General features: G+C 47.0%; 2 protein-coding genes across 2 annotated transcripts; one reads left to right on the forward strand and one right to left on the reverse strand.

The window, feature by feature from the left end:
- Window positions 1–298: 298 nt before the first annotated feature.
- Window positions 299–8,070, forward strand: wasf2 (WASP family member 2). Its single transcript, XM_080516363.1, has 9 exons — window positions 299–399; window positions 1,664–1,827; window positions 2,041–2,175; window positions 2,294–2,447; window positions 3,218–3,335; window positions 3,487–3,608; window positions 4,513–4,665; window positions 4,864–5,339; window positions 6,624–8,070. Exons 2-9 carry the CDS (start codon window positions 1,695–1,697, stop codon window positions 6,779–6,781), a joined length of 1,449 nt encoding a protein of 482 aa, XP_080372489.1. The 5' UTR covers window positions 299–399; window positions 1,664–1,694; the 3' UTR covers window positions 6,782–8,070.
- Window positions 8,071–9,202: 1,132 nt separating this feature from the next.
- On the reverse strand, window positions 9,203–10,195 carry gpr3 (G protein-coupled receptor 3; the record flags this gene model as incomplete). Its single annotated transcript, XM_080515673.1, has 1 exon — window positions 9,203–10,195. The coding sequence occupies one exon, from the start codon at window positions 10,193–10,195 to the stop codon at window positions 9,203–9,205; it is 993 nt and encodes a 330-aa protein (XP_080371799.1).
- Between the last annotated feature and the right edge of the window lie 2,932 nt (window positions 10,196–13,127).

Here is a 13,127-nt window from a genome sequence, read left to right on the forward strand (position 1 = left end):
CGTTCATCCTCATAAGTGCTTTTCTCCCCGAGCTCGTATTCATGAAGGAGCTCGATGCCGGTCATTCCCCGGGCGCGTTCCAACTCGCCGGAGCGCACGCTGGAATGTGGCGCTGCCTCCGCCCTCCGTTACGCAGATTACGCACAGATGTTTGCCACTAGTTTGGGTGGAGTTTGCGCTCTTTACGTTGAAATGTCCACATCCTGTTCTCGTTTGGAGAGAGCGACAGATGCGGCAGCCAATCAGCTTCGAGGAACGTCTCGCACCGGCCAATCAAAAGTTCACAAATCCGGGACCTCGACGATCTGTCGGCTCGGCCGCGTAGGGAACCGCTCTGCGTTTCTGGAAAATCTTGAGACGGGACAACTATCAGCCTGTATACAGTTTCCAGTTTTGACGGTAAGTAAAGTGTGATAGTTCAGAGTTCTTTTAATGAAGTAGAATGTGACATTAGAGTTGTTGTGGCCGTTCCTTCGAAATAAGAAGCGCATACAAGTTACTTCCTGCTCTGACAAGGCCTGAATCCCAAGTTGCCTGTAGATAATGTTTTGGGCGTAAACCAGTTTTTACTGCTGTTCTGTCTTGTAAAGTTGTTGTTGTTGTTTTTTTTTAAATATATATATATATATATATTAATCTTTCTGCTGGTAAAATGTTACGAATCTGATTTTCTCCAAGTGGAGGAAAGAAGACGTGTGTCACTTTGCAGTCGAACATATTTCCCACCACAATGAGCGGGACAAAAACTGCATCTGTTTTACATAAATGACTGCGAAGGAAACAAAAGAATATCACAGTCGGGATGCTCACTTTGCAAAGCTCGTGGTGACGACGTGTTCCGTTGGCATTAAGCGGCTGTGCACGAGACGCTGAGTATCATTAATACCACGATCCTCCACTCTCTGACGTGACCCAAGTTCACATGAAAAACTTGTAATTAGGAAAACCCAAGTGGCATCAGCAGGCCCAGCAGGCTATACTTACAGTAAACCTCCTTCAGCCTGTACTGACATGGCAGCAGTGAGAGTATGCACTTCTCTGCACGTCCCAGAGCTGTCATCCACTGTAACTGACTCCCCATGAGATCATGCAGTCAGTGTCTTGTGTGTGTGTGAGCTGGCATTTTTTGAATCCACTACCATCTGTTTGATCACAGTTCCACATATTCACGCCACTTTGTTATGATGCAGAAGTCATTGCCACTCTTCTGTCTTGTGTTTTCAATGCGTATTAGGCACGGTACATAGTTGATGCTTGGCAAGTGGAGCAAAGCTTTAGTTTTGCTTCTGCTTTCCTCTTGTCTGTGCCGGTGGTTCTTATTATACACGGCTCTCTCATGAGCTCGTGACCTGTTTAAGTAAAGAGAAGTCTTTTTGCGTAGTCACTGTCTCCAATACTCTAATAAATGGGTTAAAAAAATACAGTTTTACAGTCTCCTGAAGTTGTTTGAAGTGCTGCAGGAGATGGTTGCGCATAGAATTATAAATGTCATAAGAATAACTAGTGAAGGCCCCGAACCCAAAAACCTCTCCTAAGTACTGTGTTTGTGGTTTTGGCCATCCGTCTTCTGCATCACAGCTTTGTACAGTTTGTACGACACTGGTATGTCTTTGAAATAACTCCTCTCCTCTTCCTCCTCCTCCTCCTCCTCCTCTCCCGTCAGGGTTCGGCGGTCCGAACCACCTCACCTCAGCATGCCTCTGGTGACGAGGAATATAGAGCCACGGCATGTGAGTCGCCAGACCATCCCCAACACCATTCGCAGCGAGCTGGAATGTGTCACCAATATCAGCCTGGCCAACATCATCCGCCAGCTCGGCAGCCTCAGTGAGTGTCTGACTGAATGAGTGAGTGAGTGGGAAGCCGGGTGTCACTGTGCTTGCTGAAATCTGAAATGAGTGGGTGCTGTAAACACGTGCGAGGGGTGGAGTGATGTCTATTTTATTTCCGTCGATTAAAAAAGTAAAAAATTTTAGCATGCATGAGCCGCTTGGTTAATCAGTGCCATACAGAAACCGTTTGCGTGTGTGTTGTGTGTAGGCAAATATGCAGAGGACGTGTTTGGGGAGCTCTTTGTCCAGGCCGGGGCGTTCGCCATCAGGGTGAACACACTGGGAGAGAGAGTGGACCGTCTGCAGGTTAAGGTCACCCAGCTGGACCCCAAAGAAGAGGAGGGTCAGTGCACCGTTTACCACCCCGAACTCCCTCGTCTGGACTTTCTCATCCTGTCTTTATTTGATCGTGGTGCATATTTAAAAAAACGTGACCTCTCTTCATGTCGGTCTGTCCCCAGTCTCCCTGCAGGCCATCACCACCCGCAAAGCCTTCCGCAGCAGCTTAATTCAGGACCAGCAGCTCTTCACGCGGCCGTCTCTGCCAATGCCTGTACAAGACACCTACACAACCTGTGACCCGCCCCCGCCGCTCAACTATCTCAGCCAGTACCGGTAGGACGCCGCGTGCAATGCAGACAAATCTAAGGCCCATATGTTTTCACTGCATCACAGCATGCCAGGAATAATAATAATGGGAGCACGTGTGAGCACGTGTGCGCACACAGGGACACGCACGCGTGATATATTTTTGTCGTGAGTTTGCATTATTGAAGCCCCCGCCCCCCCCCACACTCTGGTGCACATGCTTACCAACCTGATCAGGAAGTGGGCCTCTCTGTGGGCGCCCATTGTCCTCGGCTGGTAAAACATGCCGACAAGAATGGCTGCACTACCAGATTAGACGGAAAATGGCTCAGCCACACCTTGATTGTATGAAACGCGCCACACGTGATAAAAACGGCCGACGGGACGACAATGACCACGTGTGTCACAATTGGAGACGATGATATCGAGTGTTGATGACCTATTTGACATATTATTAATGACACCCTGTTTGTGCTGTAAATTATGCATCGCTAATATGATTCAACGCGGCAAGGGGGCGAGATGAACGTGACATCGGTGATGAACGGAGTCTTAGTCTGAGCTGGTTCATTTCCGTTATTTAGTGTCTGAATAATTATTTTATCTGTGTCAGGCTGGACTTTTGAGCCAAAGGTGTTTTTTATCAAAGTGTTAAATTTGCGCTTGAAGGAAAGCGTTTGTGATTCAGTTCTGTATTGAGACGTACCGTAAGTCGAGCTAAAGATCTGTCGTTGGTTTTATCTGTACACGCGACAATAGAAGGGTTGTAGTAATGGCCATGAATTTGTTGCCTGCAGGGATGATGGGAGAGAGGCTCTGAAGTTTTACACGGATCCCTCCTACTTCTTTGACCTGTGGAAGGAGAAGATGCTGCAGGACACCAAGGACATCATGAAGGAGAAACGCAAGCACAGGGTGAGCCGGCGCATCGCAGTCATACGCATGAAAAAACAACAACCAATGAATAACCGATTTTATAACTAGTCGACACTGATCACGTTTTGTGAAACGTTTGAATCCTGCACTTAAAATAGTCTTTTTTTTTTTTTAACTGTGTCTTGAGTAGAAGGAGAAGAAAGACCACGTGAACCAAAGGACGCTCAATCCTCGGAAGATCAAGACGAGGAAGGAGGAGTGGGAACGGCGTAAGATGGGAGAAGAGTTTGTGGTGCCAAAGAATGATCAGATGTGAGTTAAAGCATAAAGGGGAGGTAAACGATAAAAAGTATGTTCACAACGCATCTCAAAAGAGACGACACGGTAAGTCCGCCATAGCTCTTGTAGTGGATTTGAAATGTGTACTTCTCATGGCTATAACTTCCAGATCATTTAGAAAATGGTTAAATCCATCGTCAAAACGAATCCAGTCCTTGTAAACACAAACGGGGTTAAATGGTGAGAATACAGTTCAGCCCTTTTCCTCCATTCTTATCGACCAATCAGTACACAGTGATAAGGCTGGTATGTCCTGTCAGAAAAGACTCAGGGGGTTTTGGCGTCGAGCGTTTAGTCACTGAAAAGTCACAGTAAAAACACGTGAGCCAGAATAGTTCTCGTCTTTGCAACAAGTTTTGTATGATTCCAAAGACAATGCAAACATTTGAAGTAGATAGAAGTATTAAACAAGCTGGGAGCATCACAGGAATAATTTAGGCTCATATTGATGGCAGCCTTGCAGTTCTATTGTGTTTTTAGATATATTTTGTCTAATAAGGTTAATACGAGAGAATTTTAAGATGTAAAGCAATACGATGGTTATATTCCTGATTAGGGATTATCTACAGTGATAAGTTAAATACGCTAATGAAAAAATAGCTGTGATTTGCAAATTCAAAAATTACAAGAACAGTTTTGTAGTTTTTCCTCATGGCAACGAGATTTGTCACGAGACGTTGGACCATTTCAGCCTCCAAATAACCTCAAAGACCAGCTTTTAGACTGTGAGAGCGGTTTAGATTATTAGATTGGGAACATAAATGGTGGCAATCATCGATTTGTGTTTTGGTTGTTTCTCCCCTGTCTGCTTTCACGAAACACAGTCGGAAATGCAACAATTTTGAGGCTGATTGCAAATTTCCCATTCAAATTCCAGGAGTTCTTCTGAGGGTCTTAATGGAAGTATCGGCTCCGGAGATGGTTTCAAATCGGACGGCCTGGAGCTGAGCACCGGCTCCTACGTTTATGACCCCGGCTCCCCGCTCCCTCTGCCCGACGACTTCTTGCCTCCTCCGCCTCCAGACATGGCGTACGTGGCGTCACACGCGCAAGCCCACACACGCTGCCGCCTCCGCGCGCCGCATCGCACAAATATCTTCCCCTGCAGGGTTCGGCGCACGCTGGGCCATTTCGGCTCACATGAGTTGTGTTGTGCTTGAAAAGGGTGAAAACTGAGCGAGGCGATTCGTGGGTTTTCAGTTCCTCACTTTCCCTCCGTCCCCCGCAGGTACGACGGCCAGTACGGCGCGCCGGCCCAGAAGCGTGTCAGCGTCTTGAGTCCGAACCACCCACCCCCCGCTCCCCCCATGGCCTCCTCGCCACCCAGCTCCCGCCCCAACCTTTCCCCTCCCCCCGCCCCTCCTCCCCCGCCGCCGCCGTCCGGTTTCGGGGCTCCCCCGCCTCCCCCTGGCTTCGACAACCCGCCCTCCCCTCCTCCCCTCTCCTCCTCCTCCGCCTATCCCTCCCCACCCGCTCCCCCTCCCCCGCCCTCCATGTCCGCCGCCCCTCCCGCACCCCCCATGCCTGCGGGCGGCGGGCCTCCGCCGCCGCCTCCTCCTCCGCCGCCTCCCCCTGGACCTCCCCCGCCATCCTTTGACGGCTCGGCTCCCCCACCCCCGCCCGTGTCGTCCGGCTCCGCTCCCAAACCTCAGCCGGAGCCAGAAGACGACCCTCGCAGTGACCTGCTGCAGGCGATCAGACAAGGTGAGACGACCACACGTCCTGCTCCTCCATCAAAATATGAAACATGTAATACAAAGACACAAATGCTCTTTTTTTTTTTTTTTTTTTTTTTTTTTTACCTCCTGGTCACGATATGGTCTCGTGAAAACTATTCGGTTACCGTTTTAACGTGCTTTTGAATGTTTTCATTACATAACGGCTGTTATGTTTCGTGCCGTCGTTCCCACACGCCTCGCAGGAGTTTTTATTAGCTGCAGACACTTTGTTACGTCAAACTAATGTAGTGAACCAAAAGTACCACCCACAACCGAAGCAACAGGCTGCTGACGGGTTTTGTAAAGTGGCTGAAGTTACAAAATATTTGGTCAATTGAATTACTTTAATAGGATTTAAAGTTGCTTATACTATAATTGAAGAACTTCGTGCTGTTGTGCTTTTCACTTGGTTATTCAACGGATTCCTTTAGAATTTCTCAGACTAAGGCATGTTTTTTTTTCCTCATTGATCTTGTAGTATTTCATATTTAATGTCAGTACTACTTGACATGTTTGTGTCGCCCATAGCAACACATAATCAACAATGTTATGATCAACCCTACAGCTGCAAGAGGCGAAGCACTAAGAACACCACCCTAGGCCCCAGTACTTTTTATTACACACACATATATATATATATATATATATATATATATATATATATTATTATACATCTCTTTCTTCTACCAGATTTGTTGCACGTACACAAAACGTGCAGAAAATTCTGGAATAGTGTTGACTTTTGTTAATGATTCAGCAAACTTCCCGCAAAAAAACAAAGACTTTTCCAGAGAAACCTGTTGGGGTTTGGGTGAAAATGGAAGCGAATACACACAAAGCACGTCAAAATGTACGGAAAGTAGTGTGCTAGGAGTTTGGTTAATGAGTCGCCACAACCGTTTCCACAAAAAGCTGCAAAAAAAAAAATTGGCCAGTCAAAGCCGATGAAATGTTGACGCAAAGCACGTAATGAAGGGGAAACCAGGCTCACGAAAAATCATCAGAAGTTGTGTAGTTATTCCCAACATTTGCTTTAGTCAATGATTATTGAAATATAAAAGACACAATAATGTGAAAACCAAAGGCGGTGAAATCTTGCTGACTCATTACTATTTGATTTAACTAAGTATTAATAAGTGCACTTTTGTATTAAAAAAAAAACCTTCTTACTATATAGATTTTTTTTTTACGGGGTGCTGACGGTATAAATGATAAAGTAAAAGACTGTGTCAATGTTTCATTCTGACCGTTTGAACCGACTCTGCTTTAGGTTTCAACCTGCGGAAGGTGGAGGCCCAGCGGGAGCAGGAGAAGCGGGATCACTTTGGCAACGACGTGGCCGCCATCCTCTCGCGCCGTATCGCCGTGGAGTGCAGCGACAGCGAGGACGACTCCTCCGAGTTCGACGACGACGAGTGGTCCGAGTGATCGCGGCCCCTCACTCTTCCGCGCCGTCGTGTCTTTCCTCAGCCCTAAACGACGTCCGCCTCCTCCGTTTTCCATTCAGGTTAACGTTCTTAAAGCCGAAGCAGCGATCTGTACGTCTTTGTACGTCGGTTTTGTATTCTCGTAAACCAATTCCAAATCACATTCCGTGACCCCCATACTTTTCATTTGAAAATGATTCATGTCAGACGTTGGATACAGGCCAAAGAGTGCGAGCGTGCCTGCGTGTGTCCCAGTCTGACGTTGCGTCCGCTGGATGACGCATCGCTTGTTGTGTAGCGCCATGTGATGTGACGCGGGTCTCTTTTTGTTGAGCGGGTGCATAAACACGCCACTTATACTTCTATGTCCGCGAGAATCTGCTGTCCCCTGCTGCAGGCGGAAAGCTGAGTTTTAATTTGCTGTTGTACGTTACGGTAACCGATAATAAGAGGAGAAGTTCTAAACACACACACACACACACACAGAGGCAACCCTGCCTGTTTGCAACAGTTGCACAAGTTCAGTGGAAAGACACAGGCTTTTTACTTTGATGCCGTCTTGCTCATGTTATTTAGATGTAAAGTTTACATCACGTCTCAGAATATATTTACTAAAGATAAAGCAGTTATTATGAATCCTGTTAAATCACAGTGTTGATCATATTAAATTCCTTTTCGCGTGTGTCTGCACCTGCCAAGGGAACAATTGACTTGTGGTTGTCGCTCATAAACTTATGAATTGAGTATTTGACGTGATAAGGAAGAGGTATTGACACGTGTCGGACACTAGTGATGTTTGATCGGCTCGCCATGTTAACACACGCAGAAATTTTAACAGAACTACGATTCATTCATATCATGCATTTAGTACTAATATGTTTTTCCTCCTACAATCATATGTTTTTGGGGCTTTTCTTGGGATCGTCTTTTGCTTCAGTCACTGTGCTCTGGATAAAATCAGGCTGCCTTTTGTCTTATCCTGCTGCCTGATACAAGTGCCTTCTTATATATTGTCTCATTGTGCATTTATTTGGTCCGCCGCACTGATCTCAGATCAGCTCCCCCCCCCCCCAAAAAAAAAATATTTACTAGTTGCCATCGATGAGTCACTTGTAGAATTGACTGATGTTCAGTGTGGAATACATGTTTTCAAGTGCCTTTTGTCTCTGTGGGTTTTTTTTTTTTTTTTTTTTTATAATTCTACCCGTGTTGGAAGTACAATCACACATCATGCTTTGGCCAAAGTTCTGCGTGTCCTGCTTTAAATCTCCAAATGATTGTAGTGATTTCAATAAAGACAAGTGAATTATAGTTGTTGTTTGCAGATCTGTGGGAATGACTCAGTGTGGTGTTCACCGCCGTGCCTCGCATGGCAAGTTTTGAGAACGTTTGCCTTGATCCCTCATGCCTCTTCCATGACTCATCGTCTTTTTGTCAGTGGAGGACACCTTCGCGCTGTGCCTGGTGCCGACCGTGTCGGGAGTGTGAAAATGGATCGCCTGGAGAAAAGTTCAGAAAATGAGTAGGAGAGAAAAACCTCTTGCGTAATCACTGCGTCCTCATACCGCGATCCGCTTTGTGGATTTTACAAGTGGTTGCAGACGAGCTTCAATCACATAAGATTTTTTTTTTCTTTTCTCTTGCCACCAAATAATTTACAATACAGGAGAAATGGCAGCAGCTGTCTGTATCTTATGTAGTTAAAGAGAGAGGGAGAGACAAACAGGCTAAAAGCAGCAGTGAAGAGAAGAGTGCTACATCACCCAGTAGAAAAAAAAATCATTTATTATTCATCAGTATAAAATATTCATTCATTTCAAAAAGGTTGTGCAACAACATATATTCAGTACCTTTCAAAGTGCCTTTAACAGCGTGTGCAAACTTTTAACGCCAGCGATCTAGAACATTGTGTTTTCTAGATATTCAAGTAAATACAATTGGGCTTTGGATCACATGTCAGTCCACTGTGATTGGCTTTGATTTAAACCCATCCTTTCCTCATTTCATAAAGTGCTGCGACTCATGAATTCCACTTTTTTTTTTTTTTTTTTTTTTTAATAATGATTTAGGATGCAACACCGTGGATACCGTGTCCCGCTGATACTGTTTTCTGCGGATCCTGTTGAGCTACAATTGACTGCGGATGAGGCACGAAGTACACACAGAACAGTACGTTTATTCTTTCCTCCCAGGGTGGATGCCGGCAAAGACTGTTCGGTACATTCTGATTTGCAGAAGGAACTTCGTCGTAAGAAAAAAGTGCTGCTTGTGTATGTATTTGTGTGTGGGAGTGTGTATCTGTCGGGAGACTTAATGTTCTGGATGATAGTCAGTGCAGCTATGTGTGTATCTTGGCACACGTGTGGAGATATGTCTGGCATAGATTGTGAGTCGGTTCGAGTCCGTCGAGGCTTTGGCAGTCCTACACGTCGACGGGGTAGTGTGTGTGCGCGCTGTGCGAGAATCTGTGCGGGCAGCAGGCGTGGAGCAGCACCTTGCGAATGTCTTTATTTCTCAGACTGTAGAGGATGGGGTTGAGCAGGGAGCTGCCTGCTGCCGGCACCAACGTGGCATAGGTGTAGAGAGGGGGGCTGGAGGCGTCTCCCAGCAGCCCCCACAGGGAGAAGGGCATCCAGCAGCCCACAAACACGCTGAGGACGAGGACCAACCGAGAGAATCCTCTCCCGCTGCCGTGCTTGCTTGCATACGACTGATTGGAGGGGAGGAAGTGCCTCTGTGTGGCGATGGCGTGGGCGTGGCGCCGCGCTACTCTGCAAATTCCGGCGTACAATTGAAGGGTTACGACGACGACTATGAGGAAGCCGCCGCACAGCAGTGACAGATAAGTCCGGGTCAGAGGTCGTGCTACAGAACAGGACGTTGGCTCCTCAAGGCAGTGCCATCCCATTGCGGGTCCAGCCCCAATAATGCACGCGCCCAACCAGACCAGCAGCAGGAGGATGGCGGCTCTCTGGCGTGATTGACTTGAGCCGTAGGTGAGGGCGTGACTCAGCGACAGATACCTGTCCAGTGCAACGCCCATGAGGCTACAGAGCGAGGCGGTCAGGGACGTCACCAGCAGTCCCGACGTCAGCAGCTCCGACCAATCGCTGGGCTCCACACAGAACAGGAACAGGAAGTGCAGTATCAGTGCCACACCGGCCAAAAGGTCGGCCAGTCCGAGGCTCGCCAGCAGCAAGAAGACGGGCGCACGAAGGGACGGCGTGGCCAGGATGGTTGTGACAACGATGGCGTTCTCCCCAGCAATGAGGGTACCTGAAACGCAGAGGGCCACACCCCACGTGGTGAGGGGCGGGACCTCATACTGAGGTGTATTGCCCAGCTGGTCCACTGGGAAGGTTGGGTCTTCTCCTGAGGATTCATCCCAGGCCAGGTCTGAGGCGTTCAGGATCATTGTCGGTTGATAGTCGCCCAAACGCTGCCTAAGAGAGGGGTGGAGAAAAAGAGGACGTTAGCTGTGATGACTCATTAGTGCATCTCCATCAGTCCATTAAACAGCTGTTGGTTTACCAGAAGCTGAGGTTTAAGCCTCGGGATGTGGGATGTGGTATCTTGCAGAGCAGACCCGATGTGGTGATGTTAAAACTCTGTAAATCTATTTTATGTATGTAAAAGCTACAGGCTTTCTGAGAGAACGTTATAAGTCTTATTTTTGTTTGCTCCCATTCTTTATGGTATCAAAACACGCAGCCATCGACCCTTTTGATATAAAGGCTCATATTTTATTCAATAATTACATTTCCACAGCCCTCTTGCTGACTTCTGATGTTTCAGTGACGTCACGGCCTTTATAGGCTTTCGGGAAGTTGCGCAAATTGCTGTTCAGTCGATATGCAAGAGTGAAAGTAGAGTTACATTAATGCATTGCTGAAACTTCATGCGAGTATAAATGGTGGAATTTGCAATGCATTCCTGATTCCATGCTGATAATGCTTCAAAGCTCTCCCCCTCCAAAACATCAAGACATGACCAGAATAATTTACGTCGTGTCTGGAATCTATGAGCTCATCTTGAGTCTGAAACGTGGGATTCAACCAAAATGACCCGACATTGTGTTCAGACTGAATGTGCATCGTGTTACCATGCACGGTTGCATATTTAACGGCGGAGAAATGGTTCGTTATCAGCACGTTCTCTCAGTACATGTCAAAATGTCCTGAAAGCTCGCACCGTCAACCACCGTGTAATTTCATGCTCGGCTCCCCGCGTTTGTTTTGCTCATACAAGGAGCGCATTCGCGGCTCCGGCAAGTCTTTCACCCTCCTCGTGTCCAATCCCCGAGTGAGGAGGTATATCCCACCTCTTGATGCGGAGGGACCCTGTTGTGTAACACAGTTGCGGGTTCACTGCACCACAGAGGAGGTCCCCGACACATGCACGCACACATGACCATGCGCGCATGACCCAAAACTACAGTTTTAACATCTTAGCGACTAAATTCCTTCATCTCACCTGATGAACACAAATCCGTCCTTTTGCGAGCGTGAAGAGATTTCTTGTCTCCCCCTGTGAGATCCGGATGGAGTGACGATGGAGGTGATGGCTGATTCTGTTCCTCTCAGGATTGGCACCAGTTGAAATAAGCACGGTCCTCGTGCGTCTTCACTCCTGTCTTCATCAAAGTCGAGCCAAAGCTCTCACATGGACTGGCTCTTTGCGTCTCCTGTTCCTCTGCAGCCGCTTATAGAAAGCACAATGAATGCTCCAGCGCGCGGACTCTTCCACAAGAGAGCTGGTGTGACGCCAGTGACTGAGCCGCTCCACCAATCAGGAGCCGGCGTTTAGGGCGCGGGTCTGAGCGGGAGGAGGGGGCGTATCTGGAGTAATTTCATTCAGAAAAATGCGGCATCTCCATCGCCCCTCCCACTGCGGTTCACTCGGACTCTCTCGTTTCTGGTAAATAACGACTGCCAGCACATCAGACCCCCCCCCCCAACGCGCACATTTTATCAATAAGACCGAGAGGCGCGCGCTGAATGGGTGCAGATTGTTTTGGGAGATGGGCGGGGCTGAAGGGAAGGAGCTGGAGAAGTGGCGCTGTCCGTGGTGCTGAAACACATCAGGATGACTCATGGGGAGGTATCCTGAAGAGAAGGGCAATCTGTGTGAAAGAGCCGTTTCAAGACAAGAACATCAATAAATAACCAAGCAAATGAACGGACGAAAGCACTGTCCAAATATCAATCATTATTTAATTTCATGATGATGAGGGTTATTATTATTATTATTATTATTATTAGTGGTAGTAGTAATAGTAGCAATGGTAGCATAGCAGCTACTGTAATAACAGTATCAATGTGGAACTATTTGTCTGAAAATGTATATCCTGCGAGAAAGGATAACGACAGTCATCCCAACGTAGGTACATCACACAGAAAGCTTGAACTACCCGTCAATCTCATTAATGTGCCGCCTCTCAGACAATAAAATGCAACTTAATGTGCTTCAATATAGATTGACGAAACATTATATATATGTAAACATACTCATCGGAATGTATGCATGGAGTGCAAATAGTCCAAAAATAGTGAATGGTGGAAATAAAAAGGGATAAAAGGATAGTAAAATATATTCAAAGTGTTTTTTAAAACATAAATACATGAATGTTAGAAGCCTCAAACGATGTAAGCTTTTCTCAAAATCTGAAATATTCAATGCACAGTACAATATACAATATACAATTCTACAATATATGGAAGGTGAATTTACAGAAACACCCCTCTTTCAGCTGGGGATCCATGGCTTCCCCGGTGTGCGCGTGAGTGCCGCACAAAAAACTGAAGGCCGGAGTCCTCGTGGTCGCGCATGGCAACGCGCAAGCCGGAGGAATCTCGTCCCGTTCGAGCCTTATTAGGTCGTACTTCCGGTCGATAACTCCTCCTACGTCACTGAGGTAGTATGAGCCTGCAGACTTGTCACCTTCAGAAATATCGCCTTGATTCTCCGGATCCTGTAAATCTCTGCGTAACCACACGTGTCAGCAAAACAACTTATTGACCATATGACTTGTGTGAGCTAGTTTAGTCTCAAACACACTTTCCTATTCCTACAGATTCAAGCATTTCGCCTGCTCAGATGCGTAAATTGCTGCACTATTTTGCTGTTTTCGTTGCAGATTTTGTGCGAGCAGCTGGAACATCACGGGAGGAGGAAATCGTGTCCGACAGGACTGCGGAATATCCCTCTCCGTGTGTGTGCGCGTGCTTCCTCTTCTTTTTTTTTTTTTTTAATCAGGCCGAGACACAAACGAGACGCAGGAGCCAGATTTACACAGACACTGTGTGTGAGCGCATGAGATGTGGGCGTATTAGTGCAGCCACGTCGGT

This window comes from Blennius ocellaris, assembly GCF_963422515.1.
Source record: "Blennius ocellaris genome assembly, chromosome: 20".
NCBI classification, from domain to species: domain Eukaryota; kingdom Metazoa; phylum Chordata; class Actinopteri; order Blenniiformes; family Blenniidae; genus Blennius; species Blennius ocellaris.

Coding starts and splice junctions, on each gene's coding strand:
- wasf2 (XM_080516363.1), top strand. CDS start 1,695: ATGCCTCTGGTGACGAGGAATATAGAGCCACGGCATGTGAGTCGCCAG. Junction 1,828..2,040: donor CCGCCAGCTCGGCAGCCTCA/GTGAGTGTCTGA, acceptor TGTTGTGTGTAG/GCAAATATGCAGAGGACGTG. Junction 3,336..3,486: donor AGGAGAAACGCAAGCACAGG/GTGAGCCGGCGC, acceptor TGTCTTGAGTAG/AAGGAGAAGAAAGACCACGT.